The 20,422-nt window shown below is 33.5% G+C and overlaps 1 protein-coding gene across 3 annotated transcripts in view; it reads left to right on the top strand.

Annotated features, from left to right (window-relative positions):
* LOC149770076 (C2 domain-containing protein 5-like) overlaps nt 1-20,422 on the top strand; it is a 163,840-nt gene that overhangs the window by 77,947 nt on the left and 65,471 nt on the right. For all 3 annotated transcript variants that reach the window (XM_089949439.1, XM_089949438.1, XM_089949440.1), the window contains 8 exons: nt 1,023-1,138; nt 2,286-2,394; nt 6,931-7,045; nt 9,956-10,180; nt 11,382-11,486; nt 13,590-13,679; nt 18,064-18,121; nt 18,553-18,606. In XM_089949439.1, coding sequence (XP_089805565.1) covers nt 1,023-1,138; nt 2,286-2,394; nt 6,931-7,045; nt 9,956-10,180; nt 11,382-11,486; nt 13,590-13,679; nt 18,064-18,121; nt 18,553-18,606 — 872 coding nt within the window. The remainder of the gene's footprint in view (nt 1-1,022; nt 1,139-2,285; nt 2,395-6,930; nt 7,046-9,955; nt 10,181-11,381; nt 11,487-13,589; nt 13,680-18,063; nt 18,122-18,552; nt 18,607-20,422) is intronic.

Consider the following 20,422-nt stretch of genomic DNA (forward strand, 5'->3'; position numbering starts at 1 on the left):
ATATAAAGGAAATGAAAAGTTATCTTCTCATTTTTTAAAATAATTTACCTCTGAAGTACAAGTAAACATTGCCAGAGCTTGCAACTCTCAGAGAGATGCAAATTATAAGCTGTGTGCTCGCAAATACAAACCAACCCCCATCATTCTGATATTTCTAAAACAATTGTAGGATCTTTACATGTTCCTTTTGATATACACATTCATTTTAGTATAAAAGGGATTAGCATTGGGGATTACTCATGGTATACCTTTTCTTAAAATTTTTAGCCCTGTGCAAAAGTGTAAAGTTTCTGAGCAGAACCTTAAGCCAGATTTAGACATTTATCATTGTATCTTTTTTGTATGATTATGCATCTTTTTCTGAATAAAAGTATATTTATATTGATATTTATATTGATTCTATGGACAAGGCTTCTTTTGCTTTTCTACTTGTAACGTACCATGTGGCAGTATTGTGTATCAAATACACCTACTCATGGGGAAGGTAAAGGTCTTAAAATATGGAAGTAATATTATACAGAGCTAGCAATCTTCAGAAATAAGAAGTGAGACCCAGCTGTCAAATCCAAACCAAGTCCTATCATTCAGATATCCAGATACAGAGAGTTCTTTACACTCCCTAAGATAAATACATTCATTTTTTTAAATAAAAGGGATTATCAAGGGAGACAATCCCAGGAACACCTTTTCTTTAAAATTTTAACATGTGCAAAAGTGCCTAACTCATGAGCAGAACCACTTTATGCTGTGGCAGAATTTTAAAATTTGTGAATTTTCCAAAAAACAAAATTTAGCTAGTTATGTACAGTACTTTCATGAATGATTGTTTACATTGGTTTGAAAGCAGTGTTGCAGTCATTATGTTTCAACAATGTTTACCATGACAACATTGTCACTTCATTAATACTTAAAACAAAAGTACTCATAAACTATTGTTTTCACTTACAGGTGTTAGTATTGTTGAAGTCTTATGTTTGGCAATCATTGTCATGTGACTATACTAGCTTGTTTTGTGTTGCTAGGGAGCAGCCTGACTGAAAGTAGTGGCAGTGGAGGTGCTGTACCTACGGGGCAAGGAAGTGGAACCAAGTCCATCTATCCTAAGTCTTGTTCACAGCAGCTTAATATTGATTTGATGGTATGTATCTTGACTTCATAAAACATTTGATTAACAGACTTATGTACAAAATTTATGTTAATAATAATGATTTTGAACCAAACAGACAATGTGGTCTTTTATTCATTTATTATTGCTGGTAAGCTGTTTTATGAGTAATTGATGACTGTTAAGAGTGAGAAGTGAAATTATTTCATTTGTTTGTAATTTTAATATATTTTGCCCATTCAGGGACACTACATTTTGCCCATGAGCATCCAGGAACATTGCATATTGCCTATTAGCACTCAGAATCACTACATTTTGCCCTTGAGCTTTCAGTAACACTGCATTTTGTCATTGAACACTCAGGAACACTACATTGTACACAAGAGCATTCAGAAACATTACACTTTGCCCTTGAGCACTTAGGAACACTGAATTTTGCCCTTGAGCATTCAGAAACACTACATTTTACCCTTGAGCATTCAGAAACATTATATTTTGCCCTTGAGCATTCAGAAACACTACATTTTGCCCATAAGCATTCAGAAACACTACATTTTGCACTTGAAGGCACAACGGAACATAATTATGCCAGTGATGTCATTATAATCTGCAATGCTTCTGTGGTTATAATATGAAGAAAAAAAACATTTATTTGTCATGTAAACCAAAATAATTCAGGTTTGTAATGACATATATTGCTTGAATGTTATTTCTAATGACATGTAGACTTTCTACTTGCACTCATTTGTTGTAAGGTTTCATCTGTACTGATACACTGCAGTTTCATTCTTGGAACAAGCAGATATTTCCTACTTACATGAAACAAAAAATGTTTGTAAGACTTGCTTGAAAGACATTAACCCCGGGGTTTGAATTAATTAGCATTAACTCTGAAAAGCTTCTCACATGTTTCTGAATGCTAGGCTAAATTTTTCACCCACTTTTATACAAGAAAAAAAAGAAAAGTTGATTTTGGCAGAAAATTGAGGTTGGTAGTAAGTGATGCTGCCAAAAGATCAAAGGAGTTCTTATGTACTTTTATTATTCTGCCTTCAGAATTCTCAGAATTATTTTACCCACAGAATTTAGACTAAGAATTATTGTAACAAGGCTGTGGTAATTTAAATCTAAATCAAGAAGTCATGTGCACTTCCAGCTGTATTCTTATTGTGTGTTACAGGAGTTTCCATTCTTCACTATGATATCATTCCCTCCTGGTTTCCTGGTGCACATTGGTGGTGTAGTGTCAGCACGATCTGTCAAGCTGCTTGATAAGATACACAATCCAGGTTAGCTTAGGCTTATTTAACCAATTATCTTTAAGGTACACAATCCAGGTTAGTTTTGGCTTATTTGACCAAGTGTCAATAAGGTACACAATCCAGGTTAGTTTTGGCTTATTTAACCAATTATCTTTAAGGTACACAATCCAGGTTAGTTTTGGCTTATTTGACCAAGTGTCAATAAGGTACACAATCCAGGTTAATTTTGGCATATTTAACCAATTATCTTTAAGGTACACAATCCAGGTTAGTTTTGGCTTATTTAACCAATTATCTTTAAGGTACACAATCCAGGTTAGTTTTGGCTTATTTAACCAATTATCTTTAAGGTACACAATCCAGGTTAGTTTTGGCTTATTTAACCAATTATCTTTAAGGTACACAATCCAGGTTAGTTTTGGCTTATTTGACCAAGTGTCAATAAGGTACACAATCCAGGTTAATTTAGGCATATTTAACCAATTATCTTTAAGGTACACAATCCAGGTTAGTTTTGGCTTATTTGACCAAGTGTCAATAAGGTACACAATCCAGGTTAGTTTTGGCTTATTTAACCAATTATCTTTAAGGTACACAATCCAGGTTAGTTTTGGCTTATTTGACCAAGTGTCAATAAGGTACACAATCCAGGTTAGTTAAGGCTTATTGGATCAGTTACTGATAAGGTACACAATCCAGATTAGTTTTTGCTTATTTGACCAAGTATCAATAAGGTACACAATTCATGTTAGTTTTTGCTTATTTGACCAAGTATCAATAAGGTACACAATCCATGTTAGTTTTTGCTTATTTGACCAAGTATCAATAAGGTACACAATCCATGTTAGTTTTTGCTTATTTGACCAAGTATCAATAAGGTACACAATTCATGTTAGTTTTTGCTTATTTGACCAAGTATCAATAAGGTACACAATCCATGTTAGTTTTGGCTTATTTGACCAAGTGTCAATAAGGTACACAATCCAGACTAGTTTTGGCTTATTTAACCAATTATCTTTAAGGTACACAATCCAGGTTAGTTTTGGCTTATTTGACCAAGTGTCAATAAGGTACACAATCCAGGTTAGTTAAGGCTTATTGGATCAGTTATTGATAAGGTACACAATCCAGATTAGTTTTTGCTTATTTGACCAAGTATCAATAAGGTACACAATTCATGTTAGTTTTTGCTTATTTGACCAAGTATCAATAAGGTACACAATCCATGTTAGTTTTTGCTTATTTGACCAAGTATCAATAAGGTACACAATCCATGTTAGTTTTTGCTTATTTGACCAAGTATCAATAAGGTACACAATTCATGTTAGTTTTTGCTTATTTGACCAAGTATCAATAAGGTACACAATTCATGTTAGTTTTTGCTTATTTAACCAATTATCTTTAAGGTACACAATCCAGGTTAATGTAAGCTTTTTTGACCAAGTATCAATAAAATACACAATCCAGGTTAGTTTCAGCTTATTTGACCAAGTATCAGTAAGGTACACAATCCAGGTTAGTTTTTGCTTATTTGACCAAGTATCAATAAAGTACAAAATCCAGGTTAATTTAGGCTTATTTGACAAAGTATCAATAAAATACACAATCCAGGTTAATTTAGGCGTATTTAACCAAGTATCAGTAAGGTAGACAATCCAGGTTAGTTTTGGCTTATTTGATCAAGTGTCAATAAGGTACACAATCTAGGTTAATTTAGGCTTATTTAACCAAGTATCAGTAAGGTGCACAATCCAGGTTAGTTTAGGGTTATTTGACCAAGTATCAATCGGGTACACAATCCAGGTTTAGTTTTTGCTTATTTGACCAAGTATCAATAAAGTACACAATCCAGGTTAGCTTAGGCCTATTTGACCAAGTATCGATAAGGTACACAATCCAGGTTAGTTTCAGCTTATTTGACCAAGTATTCATCAGGTTTGCAATATGCAAATATGTATAGACCTAGCACATCCTTCTACTATAACAGATGCTTAGTTTCACAGTGCCATATTTCATGTATATAATCATATGTATTAGAGTACTTGGATTTTCCATTGTTGTCCATTGGGTTTTACTCTTTGGGTTTGAATTTATAATGCTTTTCATGACAGGAATTTTGCAAAAGGAATTCTAACTTTGTCATTACTGAGTCCATTTTTGTCATTCAATTTATTGAAAACAATGGGAACCATAGATCCTATTGCATAGTACGTGGATTCACAAGTTATCCAAGTGCAAGTTGATGAGAGAGTTGTGTAAACTGCAACCAAATTGGATCATCAGCGTAACAGTATGAAGTCCTAGGTCATATATCATTTTCATCTTTTTCATTCAAAATTTGACTTAATTATGGCTCCTGTTTGACTTAGAAGTGATGAAGATAATAATTGAAAAACCCATTCAGCAACTTCTTCTCAAAAGTGTTTAATAGAATTTGACCATTTTTGATGGAAAGCATCCTGATTTCAAGGCTTTTAAATTTTATACAAACTATGCTGATCTGTTTTTAACCTTGACTACTGCTTGATATAGTTAATATTTTATAATTTATGTTTATATTTCCTTTAAGCCCCTAAAAGGTTAAAGATAATTTCACAGTAAACTGGCACAACTGACTGTTTTAAGGCTTGACTAAGTTGGACTTCAGTCAGGATTATTGACAGATTTTGCTGGTCATCTGCATATAATAATATCATTAGACTAATGTTTTGATACATAATTGCATAATTACTAAAGAGTTATACAGATTACCTAAAGCGATACATCTTTGTGGAAAAAGCATCGATTCTTATTATGGGCTACAAATTCACAGGTGTATTTCCATCTGTATGATGATATTTTAACTTGTTTCATCTCAACATATACTATAAAATATAAAAAAAGTACAAAAACAGACTTCAGGTATTTTCACTCACTTAGGTTCATGAATACTTGCCATTAAGTCCCATACTACATACAATGCTAATTTAATATTTGTTTGCATGTGTGACATCATAGGGGCATATACGTCTATTTTTTATATATTTTTTTAAAGTTCTGTAAATGCCAGAATTTTGGTTGATATTAATTTGATTTGTGTTCTCCTTATGTTACACCTCTAATTTTATTTGTAGTTTGTCATTGTTTAATAGCAGACTGTAGTATTAAGTACATGATACTGTTTTAAACTTTCCCGAAGTTTACCATGTTATGCTACTAAGTCTTTTAATGAATTGGGTCATAATACTGTGGTAATATTGTAATAATTGGGGCCCCAAGTGGCCGAGTGGTCTAAAGCGCTCACCGTTATAGATCACTGCCATCTCACCTCTGTCTGCGTGAGTTCGAGTCTCAGGCTCGGCAAACATTGGTATGTGAGAAAGCCTGCCAGTAGCTTCTCGTGGGTCGGTGGTTCTTCCCAGGGTTTTCCAGGGTTCTTCCTCCACCAATTATACTGGCCGCCATGTATAGCCTATCTTGTGCTGAAAAATGGCATTAAACCCAACAACAACAACAACATATTGTAATAATTACTTCACACTGAAGTGTGAAAACTGAATTTGATATTATAATATTGTAATAACTAGCTCACAGTGAAGTGTGAAAACTGAATTTGATACTGTGGTAATATTGCAATAACTACATCATAGTGAAGTATGAAAACTGAATTTGATAATATTGTAGTAACTGCTTCACACTGAAGTGTGAAAACTGAATTTGATACTATAATATTGTAATAACTAGCTCACAGTGAAGTGTGAAAACTGAATTTGATACTGTGGTAATATTCCAATAACTACATCATAGTGAAGTATGAAAACTGAATTTGATAATATTGTAGTAACTGCTTCACACTGAAGTGTGAAAACTGAATTTGATATTATAATATTGTAATAACTAGCTCACAGTGAAGTGTGAAAACTGAATTTGATACTGTGGTAATATTGCAACAACTACATCATAGTGAAGTATGAAAACTGAATTTGATAATATTGTAGTAACTGCTTCACACTGAAGTGTGAAAACTGAATTTGATACTATAATATTGTAATAACTAGCTCACAGTGAAGTGTGAAAACTGAATTTGATACTGTGGTAATATTCCAATAACTACATCATAGTGAAGTATGAAAACTGAATTTGATAATATTGTAGTAACTGCATCACACTGAAGTGTGAAAACTGAATTTGATACTATAATATTGTAATAACTAGCTCACAGTGAAGTGTGAAAACTGAATTTGATACTGTGGTAATATTGCAATAACTACATCATAGTGAAGTATGAAAACTGAATTTGATAATATTGTAGTAACTGCTTCACGGTGAAGTTTGAAAACTGAATTTGATACTATAATATTACAATAACTAGTTCTCAGTGAAGTGTGAAGACTTAATTTGTTACTGTAATATTGCAATAACTAGTTGACAGTGAAGTATTTAAAATGAAATTTGATACTGTGGTAATATTGCATTTTTGTTATTATTCTGCATGTGCATATTTTACTTTTGGAAGATTTATATTTTTGTAATATTTATACCATCATATATGATACAAGACATGTATTTATTTGTTTTTGTCAGAGGAGCCTGAGACAAGAGATGCCTGGTGGACAGAAATAAGAACTGAGGTCAGGTCTCATGCTAGAGCAATGGGCTGCCATGCTGTCATAGGCTACACAGAGAGAACATCCATTTGGTAAGAGGTGCCATTAAGGTTTTAGTTTAAAGTATTTCCACATCTTCTTTATTGCTGCTTAGGCCTGCACATATCCTGGTTTCCAATTAACAAATAAAGACTGCTTTTGTGCCAGTCCATCAACAGTAGAATTCCTAGAAGATACCAATATACAGTTGTTTTAAATTGGAAAGAGTTGCCTTGAAGAGTAAGATGAAAATTGAAATCAGGGCTTTGATGTTACATAGGCTAAGAGGAGAAAACATTTGTTTGGTTAAGAGAGGCCATGTTACATTATCACTGCATGCACTATTGCTTTAATGTAACATTTTCAAGACACCATTTTTATCTCTTCAAGTCATAAACTAGAAAAGCTAATGGGATGGACTTTTGTCTATTGTCCAACTTTCATATGTCGTGTTTTGTCTGGTTTTATAGTAGAGAGTTGTTTTCTCTGGTTTGTAATAAAGTGTCTTGCCTTGTCTGGTTTGTAGTATAGAGCATTGTCATGTCTGTTTTATCATACAGATTGGTTTTTTTTGTCGTTTAGAATGTTGTTGTGTCTGGTTTTATCATAAAGAATGTTGTCTTGTCTGGTTTATAGTTTAGTATGCTGTTATGTCAGGTTTTGTCATACAGAGTGTTGTCTTGTTTTGCCTTATATTTTTGGTTTTGTAATATAGAGCATTGTGTTGTCTGGTTTTGTAGTAGTGTTGTCTTGTCTAGTTTTGGAAAATAACAAATAGTAACATCATATATATCAACTCAACTTAGCACCTCCTCATGTCATCAGGTTTGACAGTTACTTGGGTTACTTGAAATTACTGGTCATTGGGCATTGTTACTTAAAATAGGTCATCTCAAGGACCATGAAAAATTGATGTTGCAGTAGTACATGAAATGAGTCAGATTGAGAAAAAAAATGAATTGACATTGCACAGTGTTATATAAAATGAGTCAGCTTGATGGACCATGAATTAACAGTGCCCCACAAAAAAATGACTATATCTTGAGACATGCAAAAAAAAATTTTTTTCATGTCCCAGGACTTTTTTGCATGTAAAAACTAAAGCATATTTTGTGTCTCAACACTTATAGACACAAAAAATGTCAAGATAAATTGGCAAGACATACATTAGTGACCATCTCAACACTTATAAACACAAAAAATGTCAAGATAAAATTGGCAAGACATACATTAGTGACCATCTCTTTCAATAACTGCATTAATAACTGTTAAACTACTACGATTATTTTTGTTATTATTTTGCATGTGCATATTTTCCAATTTCTCCAGTATGAAATAAAATAAGGGTAATTAAAGACTTAATGATTCATGGGCTAGTTAGAGTTTACCCAGAAAACAAGTGACTTATACAGTGCAAATGGTGGTTATCATCACTTATTTCCTTGTTTATTCCCGAAACTATTGGATGCAGATTTTGCTTCATTGATTGTTTTGGCTAAATCGCATTCTTCTGGATTTCATTTTCTTTGAACCACATGCTCATGAATTGCTGTTGTTACCAGTGATATATGCTATCTTACAAAGTGATGCAATCTATATCAAAAAATACACATGTTATATTACATAAGGCACATAACCAGCATATATTCAACATAATCAGCATATATTCAACATAACCAGCATATATTCAACATAACCAGCATATATTCAACATAACCAGCATATATTCACATCACTGTCCTGTTCATGAAAGAATGATTATTATATAGGTTGAAATTCTGAATATAGATTTACTAAGATCATCTTTATTCTGTTTTAGTTTTGTTTTGACATAACAAAATCATAATTTTCCACACATTGGCAAACCATATGTTTTGGCATCTCCTTCATTTATAATTGGTGGATTTGTCTTTGGTTTTTCGACAGCAATTAAGGCCAGTTAAATGTTTAAACCCTGAAGCTGGCTTGGGTAATGAGGGAAGTTTATTTGGATGCTATACCGGTATTTTGATTTGTAATTGCCTTTTACTCTGTGATATTAGCATGGCTACTGTAACCTTGTAAATAGTACTTATTTATGGTTGCTTACATCAAAAAAACAAACTACAACTGAGTTTTGATGGTATTGCAATAATTTTTTAATCATTTTTTTTTCTGCAACTTCTTTATTTGTAGCTGAAGTTTAATGCAGTCAAGGGTGCCTATAGTTAAAATCTGAGGGTTTGTAACTTAGCACAAGTTAAAATCTTCAATGTTCATGCAGAGACACCCTGAAGTAAATATGCTCACTAAATGCAAGCATTGAACCAAACTATTGTTCATTGCCATCATACTGGGATCACATTTTAATAGAGTTAGATATGTACACTTTTAAGGCAAAATAAAAATGTAATTACTGGTGCATTGATACAAAATTCTAATACAGTAATGCATCAACAAACAATAATAAATCAGAGAGAAATGGGAGAGGTTACTGTTATAAATGTATACTGCGACCCACTGATGCTCAGTTATTGTCATTGATCAGATTATAAATATTTGATACACATAGAAATAATCAGAAATAAACACAAAATTCATGACTATAGTCCCTTAGCAACAAAGGAGTCATTTTGTATTTTTTTAAAATGTTATTACAGTTGATAAAATAAATCGATTGATTAGTAGAAAATAATGTCAGCGGTGTCCCTTGATTCATAGTACATGAAAAAATTGCTATAATTTCATATCTCAACATTTATAGATTTAAAAAACAATTACTTTTGAAAATAATTAAGGTTGTCCTAAGACTGATAGTGTCCCAAAACTTTAAATATAATGACCTTGAGTTAGCTTAAATTTTGAAGTTAAGTTCATGTAAGTTAATATGAACAATTTATATTTCTGTTTTATCAGAATGGATTTTACTTTGGAACTACCAGTGAGATCAGAAATGAGAAACTTTGTACGCTTCTTTCTTGCAGTGAAGAGGTCATCATTTTGTCAGGCATGGGCACTGCTGCAAAGGTGAACCTTAATCTGGATCAGTCCCAGACAGCATCTGTCTATCGCCCCAGCCCACAGCTTCTGAATGCCTCCATTGAGCATCAGCTTCCTAGTAAAGATGTTGGAGACAAGGACAGGAAGCTTTTTGTTGATGTAAATCTGGCCAACCAGCTGTCAGTTCAGAGAATGACTAACATGGACATGTAAGCTGAGCTTTGATTATACCCCTGAATCTGTAGGGCTAGGGCTGTACTGGTGTCCTTGAATCCATCCATCTTGTCAGTCCATCACAGTCTTGTAGAGCTGGGGCTTTGTAGGAATGCTTGTGTCCATCCATTTGCTATTCTTTCAGGCCATCACACAGTCTTGTGAATGCAACAAGTCCTGCAGTTTTTTATAGATTCCAATGAAACTTGATTAATATTTATGATAATCACCTGAAGATTTGGAAATTAACGAGTCTTTTTTCTCCTACAAACATCAGTAAAAGTTATTGTCCTTGTCTTATAGCTGAATGGAGTGTACAACAAAATTTTGTGAATGCAACTTGTGTTGAAGTTTGTTATGGATTGCTTTTAAACTTAGTAAATTTCATGGTCATCATTTAAAATGCGTATATCAACAAATTACTTTCTGCAGTTGTTTTGTTAGAGTTATTACTCTTTTTTGATTTGCAGTTGGATTCAGTGCATGATAGAATTTTAAAAATGGAGACACTCTTGCATTCTTTTTGTTGATTGCTGTGAAACTTAGTAAATAATATATTCATTATCATAAGATTAACATGTTGTACTGACATTATTTTTGGAAGACTGCATGTTTTTTTTAAACTTCAGAATCATCTGCATCATGGGTGTAGGCATGGGATGTGGGACAGTTGATGTATTTATGTGAGCAAATATCTAATCAGTCCTCTAGTAGCTATTAAATTGTGGTTAACTGTGATACTTGCTAGCATTTTTTGGATTACAAAATGGAAGGGTTGAAGTGCATTGTATTGGGTAGACAGCCAAATCTGAAGATATTTGGGGAAAATGCAAACGAGAAGCTTAATTTTAGATACTACTTATAATTTTTCACACTTCTGTATTACTGTAACTGAAATGTTGACATGATGTGATAGAAACTAAAAAATCTTGAGGAAACTGCTGATCTTTGGACATTGCAGGGCCCCTTCTCATGCAGTTGCTGGAACTAGGGATTGAACCTGGACTGCAGGTGTACAAAATGATTACATGACTGCAGGGTTCCCCTTAACTGACATCAGTTTAGATCATTTAAACATGCACATTAATGCTTTTTATTATTATTAATATAGTCATTATAAAAAACTTTTATTGACACACTTTATTTGTGCATATGCAGTATTTTCTAAACTAGTTTTTGTGCTTTATTTCTATCCAGATGTGATGATGGGGACAGGCATTACAACTGCAGCATATGTCACATTCCATACAAGGCAGCTAGTGCACCATTCCCTGTTAATCTAAGCCAATGTGCCATCTGCAAGTAAGTGCTCATTCAGTTATTATGACTCTAATGTCTTAAATTAAGTAACAGAAAACAGCAAACACCAATAAATTTTGTAATATTCAACAAATATTTTATTTCCATAGAACACAAAGTGAAAATTGAAAAAGAACTTACAGTCTTGCGAAATAAATCAGACATAGTCCAGAAAGTCCTATCACCAGTCCTGATGAATAAAGTTGATTAAATTCCAGCAATGTTTCAAAAAAGCTTAAACTCTGATTGTCTTGATGTAACTGTAGTGGCCTGTGATGTGGAGATGTGCCAACAGTATTTTGATGAATGATGATACTATAATCCAAGATGTCCTTGTTACAATTAATGTTTCTGTCTAAGACTATTATTGAAGAGCACTTTGTATAAAGTATAAATAATTCCACCCAAGTCAAATACTGAATAGAATGATTTGGCTAAATATGTTAAAGGAACAATTAGTAATTTCTCAAGTAAACAAGATTATAAACCCCTGTACATGACCTAGGTTGGAATTACCATTTTCTGAAAATATTCTGTCACTTAATGGAATTTTCCATTCTAGAACATTCTGAGTTGTCAACAAGACAAAATCTGTTACTAAAATTACAATAAAGAATGTGGCAAACATCAGGTACAACAGGTTTTTCCATGGGGAATACCAATAATCTAGGATATTGGTATTCCCCATGGAAAAACCTGGTGTACATGATGTTCACCACATCAGTGGTCCCCAAACTTTTTCGGGCCACCGCCTACTTGTTTATCCTCAGTGCTTACTACTTACCCCGTAAAAAGCATTATACAGCATTAGTGCCCCCCTCAGTAATCTCACTGGACCCCCCCCCAGGGGGTGGTACCGCCAACTTTGGGAACCACTGTCCTAGACCCAGACCCAAACAATCACCATGCCTTGCCAATGGTAGCGTAACCTCCTAATTGGGTATGAACAATAAACTTTCACTAGATTCACCTGAAAAAAAATTCTAAGCAGTTGATGCCTGTGAAAACCCAAGTGGTTCTCCTTCATACAAATGATCTCAGTCACATGGTTGTTCTAACTAATGTTCTGAGAATTTCATCCTTTTAGGATGATAAAGGTAGAGGAGGGATGCACAACATTTCATCCTCTTACCTATGCTTCTGCTGTTAATGTTTTTGGGTAATGTATTTGATGGTGAAAGTAAATTTTGTCATTGTACCTGCATTGTTTCTGACTACTAGTATACATGCTTGTAGGAAGATGTACTATGGTTGTGGGGCTTGTTACTTTTAACAACTTTGTGATCATTTCATGATGGGGTAACTTGATTTAGCAAAGTTGAAACAAGGGTTCATGAGAAGCAATCACACCTCTATATAATTTTTTCTTTCTTTTGAAAGTTCTAATGTGAGATACTCTCTGTTAAACAGTACATGGGATATTGCATTACTTAGGATTTAAACAATTGTGGGAATTGGGCATTAGGTACTAATAAGTAAATTTACATTTAGAAGAAAATCAAGATGTTTGATTGAAAGCTGTAACCAATTTGTTTCCAGATTATAGACTAGTAAAACATTTAGACAGGGTCTCCACATGTTCAAGTCCATGCATATAAAAATGAAATTTGTCTCAAGTTAATAACTACATTGATATCACATGGTGGTTGGTAAAGATGAAATCTTTATTAAAAAAAATTGTTTCAGTGTTATGTAACATACATCATAAATATCATGAACCTGTTCATAGGCTGCAAATAGTGTTTATTCGAACCTTAGTACTCAGTACATTCATACCAATATGTTGAATACTTAACCCTGTTCACAGGCTGAGCATAGTGTTCATTGGAACCTTTGTAATTAGTATATTCATACCAATATGTTGAATACTTAACCCTGTTCACAGGCTGAGCATAGTGTTCATTGGAACCTTAGTACTCAGTACATTCATACCAATATGTTGAATACTTAACCCTGTTCACAGGCTGAGCATAGCGTTCATTGGAACCTTTGTAATTAGTACATTCATACCAATATGTTGAATACTTAACCCTGTTCACAGGCTGAGCATAGTGTTCATTGGAACCTTTGTAATTAGTACATTTGTCTTTATATAAATCATTTCAGGAGGAAAAGTCTTCCTGATGTTTTGTTCACAACCATTGACCCTCCATCTGAGATTCAAACATATGGTAGAGGTGCATTCATACAAGCGAGGTAATCATTTTAACTCACTTGGCTGTAAGGTCAAGGAACTTACGGGGTATGGCCCTGTCTTTGCCATCCATTGTGTGTTGTGTTGTGTGTCTGTCCATCAATAATTGCAAGTTACCACACCATATTTTCTTATGCAGTTCCACTCAAATTTGGAATAGGGGTTTGTATTTACATATCGCCGGAGAGTTTGATAATGAGTAAGATTCATGCACTTTAATGAGGTGATCTTGAACGTGTTTGGCTGACCTTGTTACGATTCTGGAGACCATATTTCTCATCAGATTTTGCTCAAACTTGAAATATTATTAATTTATTAAGATCTTGGATGATTGAAGAATGAGGGAGATCCATGCATACTAATGATCTGATCTTGTATCTGATTGGCAGAGCTTCTTATGCAGCTGGAAGCCATATTTTTGTTCCACTTTTGAGAAAACTTGCATGGATGGATTCGATAATGTATGAGATGATCTTGCATCTGTTTAATTGAGCTTGTTACCATTCTCGAGGCCAAATTTCTGGTATGACTTTTATAAAACTTGAAAATTATGCTGCGTGTTCTTCCTTAAGACCTTAAAGGAGTTCAATAATAAGTAAATTCCACACATATTAATTTGTTTTTGCATCTGTTTGGCTGAGCTAGTTACCCTTCAGGGGCCATATTTCTGACCTCATTTTGATGAAAATTGGAATATATACTTATATCATCAAGATCATTTGCATATTAAATGATGAGTGCGATGCACACATATTAATGAGTTGATCTTGCATCTGATTGCCTGAGCTTGTTACCGCCCTGGAAGCCATATTTCTGATCTGATTCTGATAAAACTTCAAATATTGGCTTATTTTGTCAAGATCTTTCATAATGAGCTAGATCTTCGCATAATAATGAGTTGATCTTGCATCTGATTGGCTGATCTTGTTACCACCCTAGGAGTCATATTTGTAAAGAGATTTTGATCAGATTTGAAATAAGTGCTTCTTTCATCAGGATCTTGGGCTGTTTTAAATAATGAGCAATATAGATGTATGGTAATGAGGTGATCTTGCATCAGATTGACTGGTCTTTTTACCACTCATTAAGTCATATGTTTTAATAATGAGCAAGATAGATGTATGGTAATGAGGTGATCTGGCATCAGATTGACTGGTCTTCTTACCACTCATTAAGTCATATACTTTATCTGTTGGGCTTTTTATCCTCAAGATCTTGGATTACTTTTATTATAAACAAAAGACTCTGCATATTACCGGTAATTATGTCCTCATCTAATTTTCGTCAGGATGTATTAAAATAGGCCAAGACAACATAATATATAGTTTGAGAGATCGTTGACATGGGGTGTATTCTAACACTACTAAATAAGCCTGCTGAGTGAAATGGTCAGCTGTTAAATTATGTTAACCATGTGAGCGATGTCAGGCTTACTTGGGCCTCTTTTTTTAATTTTGACCACATAATGCATCACTTACCTTAATTTTGTCAGTATATAGTTGTCAGTTATAGTTGTCTTTATTGTAGAGGTGGGAATTACTATCGAAGATTTATATTTAGATGTGAATAGAAATTTTGCATAATCACTTTGGACACTTATCTTACTGCAAGCAAAAGTAGATAACAAGGATGAGTTTTTCACTCCATTGATTACATAATCTGTTTGCACATACATGTAGCTTTGCATCATGTACATTTTTCCCCGCACAGTTATGAAGGTTAGTAATTTGTGCATCCATTTTCAAATGCTAACAGTTATGCATGAAAAATAGGCTGTCAGTAGTTTAACTGTATTGTACATATGAATGAGTATAGGAATTAGATGAGTGAACTGCATGCTTTACATGTGAGGCTTCCTCTGTAGTGGCTAATCAAAGTGATTATTAATGCATAAACTGTGATTGTCATACTGGCTGTCACCCAAAGGTTACTTAAGCCTGTCAGTTCAGCCATTAAAATCTGACTTCTGGGGATGGATAATGACAATAGCTTCCGAAGCAGATTTTAAGAACAATGGAAAAAAATACAAAAGAAACTTTACTTTCTGTATTTTATCAATTCAGGATAGTATCTTTTATATTACTGAAAAGATGGTTCTTTTTAATTTATATCTTGTATGTTATGTCACAGTAGGTAGGTAGATGTGTAGGTTGGTAGGTAATTTAATGGTATGGCAGTTTGGTAAGTAATTTAATGGTATGGCAGTTTGGTAGGTAATTTAATGGTATGGCAGGTTGGTAGGTAATTTAATGGTATGGCAGGTTGGTAGGTAATTTAATGGTATCACAGGTTGGTAGGTAATTTAATGGTATGGCAGTTTGGTAGGTAATTTAATGGTATCACAGGTTGGTAGATAATTTAATGGTATCACTGGTTGGTAGGTAATTTAATGGTATGGCAGGTTGGTAGGTAATTTAATGGTATCACAGGTTGGTAGATAATTTAATGGTATCACAGGTTGGTAGGTAATTTAATGGTATGGCAGTTTGGTAGGTAATTTAATGGTATGGCAGGTTGGTAGGTAATTTAATGGCATCACAGGTTGGTAGATAATTTAATGGTATTGCAGGTTAATACTGCCCATTTAGTGCTCATTAAAAGATATCATTGTTTAACTCACTTTTTTACCACTTGAGAGACAGTGTTGAGTTTTGATCAAGCTTGGTTAATGAAGGTACTCTCCTTAGGATATTTGATGAGTTTATTATGAGCAAAGGCCTATGCATATTCATCTGATGATTTTGAATCTGGTTGTCTTTGCTTGTTACTGATCCAGAGACTGTTTTAAATAGAATTTTGAGCAAACTTAGTTGATGGGCTTACATTATGATGATCTCAAGTAAAAATCGTCCATGTGGTGAGTATATATTTTCCTTGCCCTTTCTAATTGAACTGCTTTATTTTAGCTTTTCATTGAACACAGCTGTCTTTACTGTAACCCAGTTCCTGTGTTCTTAACTGTAAGGAATAGTGAATATTCAGTTTGGAATAGTGAACATTCAGTTTGGAATAGTGAACATTCAGTTTGGCCCCGCATCTGTCATGCATCATCCATCCATCAAAATTTGCTATTTTAACTTTTTCTCCCAAACAACTTAACAGATTTTGACCAGATTGCATAGGAAATAAACTAGCATCAAGGTCTTTAAAGCTTGTATGAATGATGCTAATCTGTCATCAAATATTGGTGTTATTCCTTTAAACAAGTTGTAAAAAAATTGGCTGAACAGAATTTAACCAGATTTGACAAAAGCAGCTGGGTATGACTTTTCTATAAACCACTCAATAAAATGTCACTAAATCTGTCTTTTTGCCATGAAATATGATTGCTGTTGCTAAAACAAAAACAACAAAAAATGTTTTAAAAAGTTATCATTAACCAGATGATGGAAGAATATCACCAAATTTGACATCGCTCTGGTTTCAGTGCCATTCAGAAATTTTATACAAATACTACAAATTTATCCTCAAATATGACCACTGTTACTAAAAATTATAAGAAACTTTTTAATGACTTCTCCAAAACCACTCATTAGAATTTAACTAAATTTAAGAGAAAGTCTTCTATTATGAAGATTTTTCATTTTTTACAAAGGATGCCAATATGCCTTCAAATATGGCCACCCTTTCTAAAAATAGAAATATGTTTATATGACATCAGCTCTCTAGGCAGTCTGATTGCAGAATTTACAAATTTAAAAATAATATAAATAATTCTGATCTGCCATCAAATATGGATAAAGGTACAAAAATTGAGAAATAAATGTAATCAAGAGAATTGTAAGTGATTTCTACAAAATCGAGCTTACAGACCAATATTTCTATTAAAAGTCAACTGCTCTTGCATTTGGATATTAGGCACATGTTAGACAGGTGTGTGATCTCGTTAGCGATCAAACTTCATCATAACACTTTTGATTTAAAACCAGAAAAAAATGTAACCAGTGACCTAATGCCTTGTATATGTTCAGACAAAAGTGAGGATTGTTACTTAGCTTGATGTAGGTCATTTCTTGAAATGTGACAAAGCTTTAAATGTATTCTACCTTTCTTCATGTCCTCTCCACTCTTTACTGTTCAAACCACTTTGGTATCATTAATACTACCAAGGATTAAAAACTAATTAAGAGTTTTCCGTGCTAATTATTTTTATGGTTTCTTTTATTTACAATGTGCTCAATTGCACAATGAGTTAAATTAACATGTGACCTCTTCCATCTAAAAAAAAAATTTCCGTTTTTTTTAGGGAAGGTCATTTTACACATGCTAACAGAAACATACACATTAAATTTAGAGAGTTATATCTATCACGTTTCTCTCTCAAGTCCATTTAGATAATTATTACAGAAAGTTGTTTTATATTACACCAGATCATTTTTTTAACAGAATTTGCCGAAGTAAAGATGATAATAAAGGAGAAGCAAATGCCAAAGAGATTAGTGATGTAAGTTGAAATACTTGGACATGCACTTTCCAACAGCGCTTTTTTGTTTCCTACATTTTTTCTACCAAAATTCTAGATATACGATTTTTGTTTAAAGATTCATGATTCATCTTGATCATTACAAATTTGATTTTGAAACCATGGGTTTTTTTTGGTGGGTGGGTGGGGATCTGTTGAATGAAAAAGAGTGGGATCTATTTAGGAGTAATAGATTATTTGAAATTTTAAATTTACTCTCTCCACTTTATTCCACTGTTATTATGTTTGTTTTCCACCAATGCCCAGGACTGAATCTTAGAACTTTCCTTGGTAGTTAAAAAAGAAAAAGAAAAACTTCATTCAGTGTATAACATCAGCTTTGTAAAAAATCTTAGATTTTTTTCTTCTTTGTGTAACTTTTTTCCTTAGTGTTTTCATTTTTTTCTCCCCAGAACTTGCCATTTATGGAATATGAACTCCACAACCAGCTGATGAACAAATTAAAGGTATCTTTTTTATTTATACACTGTTGACCATATGGAAAGCACAGGCAAGATACAAGTATCACTTGAATCACATCAAAGTTATTGTTTGCTGTTAGTTTTGGCATCAACATTAAGGTGTTGCTGTTAGTTTCATTTCTTCTTCAGATAAATCAGCTGATCATAACACATCTACTACCTTGCAGATCCAGTCCTCTCAAACTAAAAAGGTTGTTCACCATGGTTTTTGTCTTGTTTTTTTTAACCTGTACACAAGATTGTTTAGTTCAATTTTGTTTTATAGCACTGCAGCACAAGTGTGATTTTACTGGCAGAAGGACTAAAAATACGATTTTAAAGGATGTCTACTGCACATACCATTTATAGCAGAAATGCGGTACTTTTGAAAATTAATAGATTTTTTAAAATTATTTGGTGAAAAAATCGGTATTTTTACATGTTCTATCCACACATGACAGAAACTAGTCAGAATCCATTTGCTTGGGGACTGGAGCTGTTCCACCAGTCCAGTAATGCATACTGATTTATATGATTAAAATTTTTAAACCAACAGTTGACATGTAAACGACAGGCTCCAAATTGATGAACTTTTTGTCAAAATCTGGAGAGTTTATAGCCGAAGGTGGGATATTGCAGCAGAGGTGATATTGATAGGACTGATCAACCCAAAAAATTATTTTATCAGAAACACTTGCATAAATATTTTGAATTTTGGGGGAGCTTGTTTAATTGATATTTTGTTTTGAAGATATTTTAAGATGAATATTTAAGGGGGAAACTCTTGTCTTTTTTGGTCAGTTCATGTCAAAAAAGCCAAAATGTGCATTTTCTCTGAAGCTGAAAGACCATAGGCTAAGAAATATTACAGCAATTTCAACAATGGTTCGAAATCAGAGTTTAAGTGGGTGCAAGTGAGTAGAAAAGGTCTTAAGTTTGCATTTTGTGTTTCTTGCAGTCAATTTTATGATAGTATATGGGGTAAAAATGATATCAGTAGGCATATGTAGACACCATCTCATAACAGAACCTGTTAAGTGTGAATTTTGAGAATCACAATGAATATCTTCAGTGGTCACCAGGCAGTGAACTTGTAAAGAAAAGTAAAAGTACTTGTGGATTTTGTTGTACCTTAAATGGATTGAGTCTGTCAGAAGGGTGCTTGTTTCATAACACTCAGACAAATAACAGATATTTCTCTTCATGCACTATTGTTCTGGATCTGTTGGGATGTTTTCTCAACTTACAAGGAAATCACCAAAAACCAGATGAAATTTCTTATGCATATTGGCTCACAAGATAAGAGCAGTCACCACCAGTGTAGCATTCAGGTGGTGTGGCTAGTCTCTAACTGGCATCATTAAAACTGGAATGGAGGTCAGAGACAACTTTCTCCAGGTTTTTCCTCAAAGACCTTATACAGACCTCTTGCTTATTAATCTTGGATTTTTATGTTTACTAACAAAATTACCTTTAAGGTCACCTTGATTAAGCAGTTACCAGTCTTAAACTGACCTTATTCAAGGTCCTTTATACCAAATCATTATAGAAACAATCATCTGTTTGGCATCAACCTGGCTACTGAGGGTTTATTTTCTTATAGTGAAACCTGGTTCATAACAACTATGGATATAGCCAAGTTTTGGACTTAGAATACTAATAATTAAGTCCAAAACATTGTCCTTTTATTTCCATCTCATCTGTGAATATCAAGACATAGGTACCATGTTTATAGCGGGGAGGGGGTATGGTGGTCCATGGCTGTACCATCACCATATACACAATAAAAGTCTGTGTCTAGGTGTTTAAAAGTCTTTTTTAA

This window comes from Sinohyriopsis cumingii, unplaced genomic scaffold (genome assembly GCF_028554795.1).
Source record: "Sinohyriopsis cumingii isolate HCF-2022 unplaced genomic scaffold, ASM2855479v2 utg002725l, whole genome shotgun sequence".
Classification (NCBI taxonomy): domain Eukaryota; kingdom Metazoa; phylum Mollusca; class Bivalvia; order Unionida; family Unionidae; genus Sinohyriopsis; species Sinohyriopsis cumingii.